The 15,029-nt window shown below is 44.6% G+C and overlaps 1 protein-coding gene and 1 pseudogene across 2 annotated transcripts in view; both read right to left on the reverse strand.

Annotated features, from left to right (window-relative positions):
- Positions 1–989: 989 nt before the first annotated feature.
- LOC110553978 (short coiled-coil protein-like) lies at positions 990–1,214 on the reverse strand (annotated as a pseudogene).
- A 4,705-nt stretch (positions 1,215–5,919) lies between these two features.
- Kiz (kizuna centrosomal protein) overlaps positions 5,920–15,029 on the reverse strand; it is a 97,020-nt gene continuing 87,910 nt past the window's right edge. For both annotated transcript variants that reach the window (XM_021646296.2, XM_021646294.2), the window contains 2 exons: positions 8,164–8,207; positions 5,920–6,064 (listed from right to left, as the gene is read on the reverse strand). In XM_021646296.2, coding sequence (XP_021501971.1) covers positions 5,961–6,064; positions 8,164–8,207 — 148 coding nt within the window. In that variant the 3' untranslated portion in view covers positions 5,920–5,960. The remainder of the gene's footprint in view (positions 6,065–8,163; positions 8,208–15,029) is intronic.

A 15,029-nucleotide genomic window follows, 5' to 3' on the forward strand; every position in this document is an offset into this window, starting at 1 on the left:
GGCAGGTTCGAGAGTGACTCCTCAGGTAGTTCAGCTGGGCTGAGCCACTGCCAGGAAGCTCAGCAGGATTGAGGCTCTCAGAGTCCTAAGTGCTTATGTAATTTTGATTGGTGAAGTCTAGTGAATCTGCTCAGTTTCAGACACTTTCTGACGTTTTATGTCATTCCCTTAGTTTTAAGGAGCGGCCCTGTAGGATGGACTGTTTCATCTACCCTTAGCCTAATTACAATATCTCCCCCATTCTTCCCTCCAAACCCTCCCAGACAGCCCTCCCCACTCTCCTTCAGCTTTATGGCCTCTTTTTGCATTAATTGTTATTGCATACATATATGTTTCCAGACATCACTTGTTGAGTCCATATAATGTTATTTGCAATGTGTGCCTTTAGGGCTGACTGTTTGACACCAGACAACCAATTGGTGTGCTCTTCCCTGGGGATGACCACCTCTTCCACTTCCGGCTTTCCTCAGTTACCTGTAGGTCTTTGTGTAGGGTTAAGGCTTTGTGGGCTTTTCCTTGTCCACTTTGGCATGTTCATCCCACGTTTTGGCAGTTGCGTTAGTAAGACTTTATGGCTGTAGCTTCTCATGTTACTAGGTGATAACTATTCAAGTCACTTTTAGGAAAGGAGATGGAAAGAAAGAAGCAGATGGAAGCAAGGCAGGAGAGGTGGGTAGTGTACAGAGCTATGCACTCATGGTTTTGATGACTTCTTGACAACATGGTTATTTCTTGTATATTTTACTAACTAGGCATATGATAAAAGAAAGTACTAAATCAGTTTGATAAACACGGTAATTATAATTATAAATTCACTACCTTTGTACATTCCCGTAATTAACAAAACACACAAACTCAAGGAGTCCTCTGGTAGCAATTAACTTGGCTCTGACACCATCAGAAACACTCTAGAAAGCAAACATAGACACTACAACCTTAGATCCTACCCAAGGTTTTGAAAAAGAGCAGCAACTCCACAGACAGACACTTTACTTTCTTTTGCTTTTTGTATCAAGGAGATAAACATTACAAGCAGACATGAGGTTTTCTATACATTGCCCAAGAACTTGGTTTTCTGACTCTAGTGTCAGATTTTTTTCCTTAATTGCATCTACTCTTTTAAGTGTGCTGGAGTTTTGACACCGAGTAACGGCTTTTCATTCCAGCTCCACCTGCTGTTCAGCACCACCTGTGTCCAGATCAGCAGTCATCATTTCGGGTTACAATTTTCAAGCCTTTGAAACTGGGTGATCTTCACCCAGTTTCTGGAGAAATTGAGGTGGGTAAGACGGACAGGACTCTCAAGCAATGTAAAAAAAAATTCAAATTGTTATATGATCTAGCAACTACTTCTGGATATGCCCACTCTGTAGAGTGAAAAAGAAACCAGGAACATCAAAGAGATACCTGTACACTTATGGTCAGAGCAGCATTCGTCACAAGTCAGACGGTGGAAGCAGCCCGGCTGTTCAACCACGGACAAACAACTACATAAAACCATCTGTAACTGGGACAGAAAGTTCTCCAGCCTCAGGAAGGGACAGGTGTCTGACTGATAGATGTCAAGACACCTAGAGTGGGAAGACTCATCAAACAGAAATTTAAAACATGGTCATGAAAGAGGTGAACAGAAGCTACAGTATAACACAGGTGTCAGTTTTAAAGGTGAGCGTGCATAACACTATATACCTACCAACGGTTAAGATGGTAAATTTTATGTGTTTTGTAATAGTTTTATTTTTTTGTCTTTTTGAAACAGGGTCTCACATAGCCCAGGCTGGGCTCAAACTCACCAGGTAGCCAAGGATTCCTCTGAGCTCCCAATACTACCGCCTCCACCTCCCAAGTGCTGGGTTACAGGCAAACATCACCATGACTGATTTTATGTCATGCTGAGGATTGAACCAGGGCTTCATGCATGCTAGGCAAGCACTCTGCCAACACAGCTACAACCCAGCCCTCACCACAACTTAAGAAAAAGGATGATTTAGCAATTGTGCATGTATAGAAAACAAAACACAGGACAAATAGAGTTAGTGGATCCCCAAATTCCTCCACGTGTGGAAGCTGCCTCCTCTCAGTCATTTTTTATTCTGAGTGGCTGATGTCAAAATTTCAGTGTCACCCACAGTGCTTGTAGTCAGGAGTCCTTCCCTTGTGTCGTACTTACTTTACAAATGGTATAAACCATTCAGCAATGTGTTTCTCTTTTTAATTAATTGTGTGTATGTATGCAAGTACTTATGTATGATGTATGTGTGTGGCATGTGCATACATGTGAGGGGAGGCGTACAGGCCTAGTTATAAACGTGGAGGCTACAGAAGGATGTCAAGTGTCTTGCTCCATCACTCTCACCCTTATTCCCTTGAGATGGGGTATCTCCACTTGAATGTGGAGCTATGCTCAAGGCCACCACATCCTAACAATCTTCCTGTTTCCTGGGGCTAGCTGTGCGTGTCAGCACACTTGGCTTTTTGTGTGGGTGCTGGGATCCAGGCTCAGAACCTCCTGTTTGTGCAACAAGTGCTCTTATCAACTGATCCAGCTCCCCAGCCTCCAGCCATGAACAGTCCTTCTCATCGCTTTCTTACTGGAGGCACTAACTTTTCCCAATTTCTGCTGTTCCAAACAGCACTGACCTGACTGTTACCTGCTTCTTTTGAGAGCTCTTTAAAGTGAGTGGCTGTGGCCTACTGTAGAATAAGAAAATTTTAAGAGCAAGTCACATATGTCATTTAACACCTTCCAAGAAATGCCTTAAAGATATAACAAGAAACTGGAAGAAAAAGAAGTAGTGATATATACATATCACTAATGTGTGTGTGTGTGTGTGTGTGTGGCTACTGCACGTGTCATGGAACGTGCTGAGGTTAGAGGATCACCTTTGAGAAATGGTTCTTTTACCCTGTGGAACCCAGAGATCAAACTCGGGTCATCGTTCTTGGTATCAACAACCTTCCCCGACTGAGCTGATTTTTATTTTATTTATTTATATTTTATTTTTTGAGACAGGGTTTCTTTGTGTAGCTCTGGCTGTCCTGGACCTGCTCTGTAGACAAGGCTGGCCTCCAACTCGGAAATCTACCTGCTTCTGCCTTCCAAGTGTGGAGATTAAAGGCGTGCACCACCACCACCTGACTTTCGCTGGACCTTAAATGCTATGCTTTAACCCAACATATCCAACATAACCATTTTAATAAAGGTCCGCTGTAAAATTAATAAACTTTCATGAATTTTAATGAATGTATATATTTCCTGATGTAGATTAGTCACATCTCAAGTAGTCAAAAGTCCCTCATGGCTGGTAGCAACTGTGTGGGATAGTAAAGTTCCAGAGCAGCAGTTCTCGACCTTCTGAGCGCTGCGACCCTTTAACCCCATTCATGTTGTGGTGAACCCGACCGTGAAATTGTAGTTTGGGGTTCTTTTTGAGACAGGATTTCTCTGTGTAGCCTTGGCTGCCCTGCACTCTTTGTAGACCAGGCCGGCCTCCAACTCACAGAGATCTGCCTGATAAGAATTATTTTTGTTGCGACTTCATAAATGTATTTTTGTTGTTATGAATCCTATTATAAGTATGTGATAAATATGTGATATGCAGCCCCAGTGAAAGGGTTGTTCAACCCCAAAGAGGTCGGCGGCCCACGGGTTGAGAACCACTAACCACTGTTCCAGAGTTTACATCAGGAGTGGGAAGCATGCTGTCCACGTTCCTTAGTGCAGTAAGTACGGTTGCTGAAGCCCTCAGCACACACTGCAATGTCCTCCAACCTTCCAGTCTGTTGGGTACGAGACAGTGTCTGACTGTGTACTTGTTTTTGGAGATGATCACATCATACATTTGGTTTCCTCATTACGTCTGATTGTGTTTTCTAGAAATTTCTTCGGACACTTTGATTTTTCCATTGAGTTGTATGTTTCTCTTTGATCTTTGCAGATTTTGGTAAACAGCTATCTTACAAATCTCAGTGTTTCAACAATGATTTATATGCTTACATTGGTAGCAATTTTGCCACCCAAAACTTTTAAAGTAATGATATTATTGATGCTTTCTCTTCTTGAGTTTGTGCGTTTTAATCTCTGTTAATTCTCCTTTTCTACAAAGTCATAGTTATAGTACCCTTTTTTTCTTAAAAAAAAAAAATTCAAGTTTACCTTTTCACATTTAGTACTTTTTCCTCCTGGAATTTCTCCCATGCTAAGGTAAATTCATGTCCTGCTTCGCTATGTGGGCCTCCAGTCAGTATGCTCAAGGTTTGCCCATGTGGCACGTATCAGTTTCCATTCCTTTCTAGGGAGTGCTGACATTCCACTATGTGGACAGACCCCCATTTATCACTTACCAGTTGATGGCTATTTATTTCCACATTTTAGTTGCTATGAATAATACTTCTATGGACATTTAAAAACATGTTTTGGGGCATGCTGGAGGTTGGTCTGATGTTACTGGCCCTCAAGATCTGATTACACCCAGCCTTGTTTTATAAACCCGCCTAAGACATACCTGATTGGTTGATTAAATAGCCTATGCCTGGGCAGGGCAGAAAGGGGTAGGTGTGGCTAAGGTTCCCAGGCTTTAGGTTCACAGGAGACAGACGGTCAGGAAGAGAGGGAGGACGCCACAATGCGTAATGTAGAGGAAAAACAAAAACAAAACCACACCACCATGTGGGCAGAGAGAAAAAGACAACAGTATGGCGTGAAGAAGCCCAGATGAAGAATACAAGCAAGTACCATGGGGTTATGGGCAGAAGGTAGACCAGATGAGGAGGATTAATGTGGATGGCATTGGGTCAGGGCTGGAAGATGGATGGTGAGGTTACTGAGCCAGCAAAGGTGAAGTATCTGCCTGGCCCAAGGTAAATAAGGCAATTATAGAATCTAACAGGAGTCTGCGTCTTAGTATTTGTGATGGCGGGTTAGATGACACTGCTGTGATAATCTTAGGGCTAATAAGCCCAACACTCATATATTTTTTTTTAATTTACTGCAACAGGGGTAGATACCATTTCTCCTGCAGCGGAACAGCCAGGTCACACAGCCATCTGTGTTTGAGAGCTTTTCTCCAAACCTGCTGTACTATATCCTATCCAGCTCTACGAACAGCCTGTATGGCTTCTTCACATCTGCACTAACACTTGTCTCTTCAGGGTCCTAGTGGGATCTCTGTGTGGTTTTTGGCTTGCATTTTCCCAAAGACTAATAGCTTTAATGTCCTTACTGGCTAACTGTATCTTTGAAGCAATGCCTAGTCAAACCCTATGTCCATTTGAGACAGGGCCCATCTTAGGAACTTTTCTACTGCTGAGACAAAACATCATGATCAAAGCAACTTATAAAAGAAAGCATTTAATTTGGGGCTTATGATTCCAGAGAGTAATGGAGTCTGACCATCCTGACTGGCGACCTGCCAGCCAGCAGGCAGGCATGGCACTGGAGCAGTGGCTGAGAGCTCACACGTTGACATACAACCAGGAAGCAAGGAAGAGAGCATGCTAACTGGTGATGGCATGGGCTTTTGAAACCTCAAATCCCACCTCCAGGGACCCACCTCATCCAACAAGGCCACACCTTTCACCCCTTCCCAAACAGTTCCACTAACGCAGGACTGAACATTCAAATGCATAAGCCTGTGAGAGCCATTCTCACACAAACTACCATAGGGTCTTACGTAGTTGACACTAGCCTGGGAATGAGCATCCTGCTGTTGCTGCGGGCCACCACAGTGGCTCCCCAGAGCACTCCCCAGTACTCGGGACCCTATCTCGTGCTAGGCAAGTACTGTGCTATTCAACTACTTCCCGGCCCCTATTCACATTCCTATCATGCAATATCACTTGAATTATTGTCTATTTTCCCCTTAACAACTAGAAAACTTAGAAGAATATGTGTATGCTGGGAATTACACATGAACATAGTGACAGTTTGTCTGAAGACTTTATTTCCAGCATGTAACAGCTTATGTGTCATAAAAATCGTCAAAATCATCAGACATGTCATGGTCTCTAGGACGTAGGGCAGCTTCAATTTCAGAGTTGCTGTCATCAGACTCTCCCCAGAAAGCTGGAAAAGAAAAGCACACAACTTGTTAATTTTTGCACTCTGATAGCGGGTTTTCAAAACAGCAAGGAAACTGCTTCATTGGAACACTGGTCTGCTGAAGGTCTAAGAGCACTGTGCCACCTGTACAAATGTACGTATTTCATGCTAGATCCTTTGCATTGGATTGTAGGCAATCCTTGCAGAATGCTCTTCTGCTCTTCCATTCTGTCCACCTCTTTATTCTAGAACAGACATTAAAACCTAGGCTACCTGGAATGACACTCCCCCACCATGGCTGCTGCTTCACTCTTTATCTCCCTGTTTGGGTTTTTGTAAGAGCTGATCAGAAAAGGAAAAGACTTGGTGGAGTAATACACAGATGATTGGTTGATCTGAACATCTATCATCATATTTGGGAGGTGCTCTTAGTACCTATGGTAAGAAGAATGGGAGAGTGACCCAGGAAGAGAGGAAGCTGGTGAGAGATATGGGCACTGGCAGTGAACAACTGGGATTCTGTCCTTCAGAGGATCTCCTGAGAGACTTTGTAGAGCTTTCCTCATCGTGTCCAGTAAATAGTAAGACAGTGTTTACCCATCCATTATTTCCCAATCATAGCAGCCAACTCTCTGGCTCCCTGTAAGGGCTGGGCATGCTTGTGTGGCCAGCAAAAGCCCTGGGGCAGAGATATAACTGTCTCATGTAGAAGGCCATGGGCACATCTGCCAGTTGGAGCTGAGGTGACGTCTAGGCAGCTGAGAGGTTGTGGTAGAGCAGCAAGAGCACCTTCTGCCTTGACAATCAGAGAACTGACGTCTACAGAGAATAACCTTCCAGCTCTTAGATGGCTTCTTTTGTAGGGCCCCAGCTGATCCTCTCACAGCCTGCTTAGAATACTATTACTGTCTGCACATTACTGTACAAATGGAAGCTGAAAGAGGGTAGGAATCAGGCCACAATCACGGTGTCAGTGGTGGTCCAGCTCATTTACACCCAGGCACCTGATTCATACCTGTGCTCTCCATTACTACTAGTGAGGGATGGGAGGAAAGGTGACCAGAGTTGTTCCACTAACGCAGGACTGAACATTCAAATGCATAAGCCTGTGAGAGCCATTCTCACACAAACTACCACAGGGTCTTACGTAGTTGACACTAGCCTGGGAATGAGCATCCTGCTGCTGCTGCGGGCCACCACAGTGGCTCCTCTATCTCGTGCTAGGCAAGTACTGTGCTATTCCCTCCCAGGCATGGGAGGGAAGTGCCCCAGCGTGCCCGTGGGAGAAGGACTAGAACATTGTTGCAGGTTGGGTGTTGAAGGATGAAAAGGTGCTGAGAGTTCCAAGAAAAAAAGAAAAAGAACTTCATATAAAAAGAACAACATGGGGGCTAGAGAGATGGCTCAGAGGTTAAGAGCACTGGTTGCTCTTCCAGAGGTCCTGAGTTCAATTCCCAGCAGCCACATGGTGGCTCACAACCATCTAAAATGAGATGTGGTATCTTCCTCTGGCTTGCAGCTTTACTGCAGACAGAATACTGTAGACATAATAAATAAATAAATCTTTAAAAAAAAAAAAAGAACATGAGCAAAGGTAGCAGTAAAGCAACCCCAGAAGGGGATATGGCCTTGCAAGGAAAGAACTGGAACCAGGAATACCACTGGAGAAAATATATATTCTCTGCTGTGCTTGGTGAAAGATGCTGGCAAATATTAAGTAGCAAGTGAATAGAGTCAATCAAGTTTAAAATGCTAGTGGCCAGGTAGGAACAGGAGGGACTGGATGCGAAGAAACTGGTAAGGGTAGCTGCCTGAGGCCTACCAGCTATGAGCAATAGATACTGCAGGTGCTGCCCAGAGGCCAGGGAAAGAGATGCGAAGCACCCTGTAGGTAGAAAGCACCGATTCTGCTGATCAATTCTAAATACGCTGCACTAGCACTGCGGGCCGTGCCACCTCCCCGCTCCTTCCACGGAAGGTCTTGTTCACGCGCATCTGCGTGAGTTGTCTTTGGGCGCAAAGGACAGATCACAGTCCTCACACAAGGACACAGGAGACAAATATACAACGTAACTCTTTTGTGTAAGATGAGGCGTGAAAATTGGTGTCTGTTTATTTCTTACCATTCGACTTTATCGTGGTCACTGGATCCCTTTTGCTTTCATGCCTATAAAATAAGAAGGTGAAAACTGACAGCTGGTCTAATAGTTTTACAGCAAGCTGTTTGGGAAGAAGCGGTGTTGTTTATGGTAAGGAGAGAAGTTTTATATTTCCTTCCCAGGCTTAAAAAGCAATAAAAGTGTCAAGGCTTGAGGCGGCCACAGCTATCTGCTGAGGGAGCACTGGACCGCCCCAGCCTCTGCAGCCCACCGTGTGCTCCTCCTGGCAGCCCCTGCCCTGGCAGGTCCCTGTGTGCTGTAGGCTCTGTTGGAGGGTGATCACAGCAGCAGGAGGCAGAGGACCATTTCTGTTTGACAGTCAATGAAAAACACGAAGTGTCAGTGCTTTGGGGCAAACTCTGGAAAAACCTGAAGAGAATTCCAGACATTGGGGAGGAAGTTCAGGTACCTCAGTCAAATCAGCAACAATGCTAACAGTTTAACAAGGGCACAGTAAGCACACTGTGGGAAACAGCAAGTGTTGCACCCAAGTTTGGCTTTCTATGTATCCACTAATACAAAAGGCGAGAGTCTACAGCTTTTGGTTTGTACTAGTCCCCTCTTCTGAATGTAAGAGGGGAAATTAGTGGAATTTGGAGTGGAATTTCTCAGTGTGCCTTTTCAGGGCCTTGTGAAATTTAGTGAATTTAAAGAGACCTTCTGGGAGCATCACTTACATTTTGTCTTATATCTAAATTCTCCACGTTTCATGCTGAGGGACAAGTGGTCAATAAAGATGTAATGGGATACACTTACTTCTTCTATACAAGGTATCACCATTGCCCTCTCGTGGCCAGGACCATGTCCATCTTGATGGGAGACCCTTGCAAATCCATGCCCCCTTGGTCCAAGTCTTGTCAACTTACAGGTTTTGCATATGCCTTCTAATACAGTCATCACAGTGAAACAGGCTCTCCTGAGAGGCCATTTTCCATGCTCTATAGTATCTTGCAATACTCCTTTGGCATTTGGTACCTGCTGCTGACCAGGGTCCAGCAGTAGTGATGATGGTCATTCTCCATAAAGAGCATAACCACCCTTCTGATCATCCGAAAGGGGCAACAGATAGCCAATAGTCGAGCTACCACAGTATGCACACGTACAATGAACCCATATGGGCTGTTATCTTATTTACCTACTCCTAATACTTGGGTGCTAGATAGCTGGGCTACATGCCGGGAAGTAGAGGTAGAACAGAGGTAGATTATAAAAATGTTGGGAGGCAGCCAGCCTTCAGACAGTTGTCATCTGCATAGGAAGAGGCACGGGAAGAGGGCCAAACCTGTTGCTATCTGGGACTGAGAAGGCAGAGAGCCCGGTGACAGAGAGCTGAGAGCTGCAGGGTCCCCAGAAGGCAAGGTTATTCTAGTTGAGAAAGAGGACATTTCTGGCCTGGACTGAGGAACGTCTCAATGCAGAAGCAACAGCACAATGTTCCCACAGCTGTGGTGACTACTCTGAGTTCCAGAAACAAGTTCAATGTACATTTGGTAGTGCTACTTGCCCTCTTCTAAAGCAACTTGTAGTCAAATTTACCATCCTTCTAGTGTGGCCTCTACCCCACCAAGAAGGACCATCCTTTCCCCCATCTCAGCAAGTGGCATCCCCAACTTTCTGGTCGCCAATATCCCTTGCCAAACATAGTCAACACCTATGGCCTGCCAACTTGACCTCCTGGTAATTCCCAAGGCCCTGACCAATTCCTATGTACTTTTACCATACCGGCAAGCAAACTCCTATCTGGATGTTTGCAATGGTTTCTCTGATGCCAACACATGTAATTTGTCCCTCTTTCATTCACCTTCCACTAGGCAGCAGGACTGAGATGCTAGACACGTAAGTCTTACATTTTCTGATGTAAACCTCTTTAATAACTTCCCCACTGTTATTGGCATAGAGACCTAAATACTGAATGGTGTTTCCCAAGGTGGGCTCTCAAACAATGCCGGGCTTCCTGGTTCTGCATCCCCATGCCCCTTTCCGCTGGAGTCCCTCATCAAAGTTCCACTTGCCTCCATTTCCTCTGCTAACTGATAAGCTAGCCCTTCCCCTCTAGGCTGCAAGTGAAGATCATACCTGTTCCAGCTGGCTTGAGTAACCCAGTGCTTAGCCATTAGCAGGCGCTCAGGAGGAATGAATGAATGAACTTTACTAAGCATAGGGCCCTACTGACAGGCTCATGATCAATGTTCAATGATACAAAATGTGATCTGCATATTTCTGATTAGCATGTTGTTTGAGTTTCTTTGTCTTCTCTGCCAACGAAGGGGTTAATATCCAGGGGAGAGAAAAAGAAGAAAGGACAGAAAAGAGAAAGAAAATGCCTCACACAATGCTGTGAATGTGGCCGTGGCCATGTGAATGTCCTCCATGCAAGTGTTTGTAACCACTCAAGTCCTCAAACGCAAGTGAACTGAGCCAGCAGCAAGGGCAGGCCCCACCGAGCAGGCCAGGGACCCTCTTGCTTTGCACAAGATATTCTAGGCATGCCATGTCTTTATGAGGCCACTTGAACTCTCTTTTTCTGTCTGTTCTGTGGCTATGTTCTGTGGCTTTGAATCATTTAAACCATTGGGAGCAGGAAACAACATCAGTGAAATGTGAATTAATTGTACAGTTGATCTTAATTGTCAGTTTTATTAGACTTCTTGCAAGAAACCTATTTCCTAACTACATATGTCATAGTTCATCACTGAGAAAGGTGAGGATGCTCTCAAGTGTTCTCTACTCTACCCTGGTTGTCTTAGAAACAATTATTTTCTCTGTAGAAACCCATCTCTAAAAATTGCCGTGATCCTGTAATTCAAGGTCAACTTTTATTATATATAACTCTTAGGGTCAACATCTCTTTCACGGGTCTCACCAAACATGTAAAGAAAACTGACAGGCACGGAGGAAGAAGAAGGCCTTTCCTTGGAGTGCTGAAGAGAGTCAACTCTTAGTCAGAGGGAAAAGTCGATGTGAACTCCCCCTTTCAGAGTAAGAGGTTGAGTTTTAAGTTCCAGGCCACACACACAGGCTATCACTCCATCCAAGTGCTTGGAAGCAGACTACCTAATCTCCACAAATGTGAAAGGAATGCTTCTGACTTGTAAGGCTGAGGTTGGCCAAGAATCTCTATAAAACACCAGTTAGTAAAAAGCTCAGGCTTTGTAGCCCATATGGCCTTTCACAATTACTCAGTTCTGTGGCCACAGATGTATGTAAATGAATGGAAATGGTTGTACCTCAACGAAACTTCATGTAGGAACAATGGCACTTGAATTTCATGTACTTTCACATGTCATGGAACAGAACTTTTCTTTGTGCTATTTTTACAATCATTCAGAAGTATAAAAACTGCCAGGCATGGTGGTTAATTCCAATACTGGAAGAAGGCAGAAGGAGGATCTCTGTGAGTTCAAACTCAGCCTGGTCTATATACCGAGTTTTAAGACAGCCAAGGCTACACAGAGAGACCCTGTCTCAAAGAAGGACAAACAATCAAGTAGAAGTATAAAAACCATTCGGCTTATAGTACAGAATTACTTCTTGCTGTCATTTACACAGCATTGCTATTAATTTAATGGTATGGTCTAATAATGATTATTATTAGCCCTATAATTATTACAGGGGAATATCAAACCCGCTATCACACTCAATAAAAGACACAGACACCTGATAGATTTTAGAATAGCCTCATCTTACCTGAGGCAAGGCAGATATTAACCCTCTAAACTACCTTTACCTCCCAGCCCCATCCCAGGCTGCTTCCTTTCCATAATTCCATAAATACTTGCTTATTCGTCATCTGGGCCAATTCCTCCATCCATGCTGGCCATGTGCTTCTCTCTCCCCCTAACTCATGGTGGCCTCTCACTCCTTTCTCCTCCTCTTTTGTTTCCTTCTCCCATGATCCTCTATGCCCAAAGCCCTCAAACCTTGCCCTGCCCTGCCCAACTGCAGGCCTTTTAATCAGCCATGCAAGGATAACTGGGGAACATTCCTGTTCATCACGTGGGTAGATGGGATAATTCAACTTCACAATGCCTGTGGCAGGGCAGCAGCCAGGTCTCAAGGTACTGAAGTCAGCATTTGAATACACAGCACCAGACCAACCCCAACAACACAGTTTTTTACAGCCCTGGGACACATTAGGTTTGGGCTTCCCAACTCTGCTTCACCATGTGCCCGGGGTTGGTTACCTACCACTCCGAGCATCAGTCTGGCTGTTGATAAAAAGGGTCAGCAATGCCTTCTTTCTAGTGTTCTATTAAGTTCACTGATGATCCCACATGAGAGCCTGTTGCTAAAGTAGACTTTAGCAAAAAGAGGTATGGCATTTTTGGCACATTTGGATGAAAAAAAAGCCCCTGGTCATTCTGGTGTGCAGGTATGAATTCTAAATAGAGTTGACAAAACATGCACAGAGCTAAGAAAAACTAAGGTCTGGGATAGATTGAGAGGAGACAGGCTTAATGCACATCCTTCTTAAGAAGCCCAATAGGTATGAGCACTTGAAGTAACAAGTCAGAGTCTGAGAGGTGGAAAACTGCTCCAGCTGCCTTCCTCCAGTGGTGGACATGGCATCAATCAAGTTCAAGTTTGTTTGCTCATTCTGTCATTCTCTAAGCAGGAACAAATAAATGGAATGATGTAGAAACCATGAGTCAGGTTTTGAGCTGGAGCAGCAGGGAACAAAATCCTAGGTGCTCTCCAAGAGAATAGTCCTGGCATTAGTGTAATGTACAAGCAGACTGTCTCATTATGTAAAGGTGTAAAGGGCAGGAAAGAAGGAAGAAGCAAAATAACATAAGGATCCACACAGGCAAGATATCACCTGGCACTTCATATTACCTTCATATTACTCAAAACTGTAAGATGCTAAAAATGGAGGAAGCTGGAAAACTCCTGTAGCTAAGAAGCATGCAAGCTAAAAAAGACAGGTCAAACCCTGAAGCGATAAAAGTGTAAGAGTACACAGTGACACAGAGACCAGGGAATAGAGTGAGTGTCTCGTGGTAAAAGGGGATTCCTACAGAGTTCCCACTAGATTACAGATGACCTTAACCAGCCATTATTGGTCAGCCCAGAAAGGAATGTTTGTAGACATATCCTGTGTCCCAGAGTTAATCTGTCCTGCTTGAGGTAGACAATTCCAGAGACTATGAACATACACAGTCCCTCAAGCCTCTGGCTTATAGAAAGGGTTACAGCCTCCCTGCTCCCAAACCCCTCAATCCCTTTGCTTCGTGTGCAGTCTGTTGGAAGTCATACTCTGGTCTCTTTCTGCCTTCCACCTCAGCATTCTAACACCAGGTGCTAGAGAGACTGGGGAATGGGTGTGAAAATAAGGCTGTGGGTTCAAGAATCTGTAAGCAAGTCTGTGGAACATTTTCTTCATTGATGACTGATCCAGGGGGCAGCCCACCGTGAGTTGTTCTACCTCTGGACTGGTGGTTCTGGGTTGCATAAGAAAGCAGGGCAAGCCATGGAAAGTCAATCTCTAAGCTGCATTCCTCTACGGCCTCTGCTTTAGTCCTGTCTCTGGGTTCCTGCTATGAGCTTCTGCCCTGGTTTCCTCAAGTGATAGGCTGTGGCCTGGGATGTGTAACCAAATAAATCCTTTCTTCCCTAAGTTGCTTTGGGTCATATTGTTTATGAAAGCAAACTAGGACACTCATTAAATTGGAAAATCTAAAGGAAACATGTTTTTCTAGACACACCTGGCCTACCAAAGCTAACTGGTAACGGCAGAGACTTCAAGACAGCCTCCCATTGACTATGGCACATGAGTGTGGTTATTAGATCGGTCTTCTGAAGACTTTCAATGAAAAGAAGCAAGTGGGGCAAGACAAAACAAAAAATGTACAGTCAGTTTGAGCAGAAAAAGGGCACAAGGCAAGGTGATGATGCTGGAAGCCAAGTCCTGTACTCAAGAGGATAAAATAGTTTAAAGAAAGGCCGATGCTAACTGGAATAAAGGGAGTGGTGACCTCAGGGTAAGACCTGACTCACTTTAGCTTCCAACTTGTGAAAAGGAGTTAAAGGACCAGAGCAGGGAAGGGACCAGAAAGCTGGGGCAATGTGGCTGAAAGAGGAGGCCGAGTTCCAGCCCCAGCAAGCAGCAGAACTTGGCAGCTCTGGCCACGTAGCTCTGGCTTAGAGTCAACAATCCAAGAACGGGGTTGTGGAATCTCCCTCCACAACTAAAGAAAGCTGCTGAGGCGAGGTGTGTGTCAGGGGTGTCCCTCCATGGAGGCTGAGAAGCTACTGGATGAAGCTGTGAAGGTGAAGCCTGGACTGTGTTGGAGACTCTCAAGATGTTGCAGATGCCAGCTTTGTGGGATACCCGCCAACAAGAGCTTCAGATTGAGTGCCACTGTGAGTGGGCTCTGAGGTTTGGCTCTCAGCGCCTGCCTGGCACCCACAAACATGCATAATTCTACTTCCAGAGAACCTGATACCTTCTTGTGACCTCTGAAGGTGCCAGACACATATGTGGCCCACATACATATATGCAAGCAAACGCTCATGCATATGAAAGTATAATAAACACATCTAAAAATCTAATTTACGAATGACCAGGCTCAGATGGATTGACTGGTCACTTTACCGGACTCGCAAAGGGGAACTAACACCAATGCTTCTCAAACTATTCCATGAAACAGGAAGGGATCACTTCCAAACTCTTTCTCTAATGCCAGTATTTTCCTGATACTAAAACCAATAAAGGTACAACAACAACAACAAAATGATAGACCAATATCTCTGAACACAGGCACAAAAGTTCACAACAAAATGCTTGCAAACCAAATTCAGTAAGACATCAATCCCCCCAAAATTCCCCA

This window comes from Meriones unguiculatus, chromosome 4 (assembly GCF_030254825.1).
Source record: "Meriones unguiculatus strain TT.TT164.6M chromosome 4, Bangor_MerUng_6.1, whole genome shotgun sequence".
Taxonomy (NCBI): Eukaryota; Metazoa; Chordata; class Mammalia; order Rodentia; family Muridae; genus Meriones; species Meriones unguiculatus.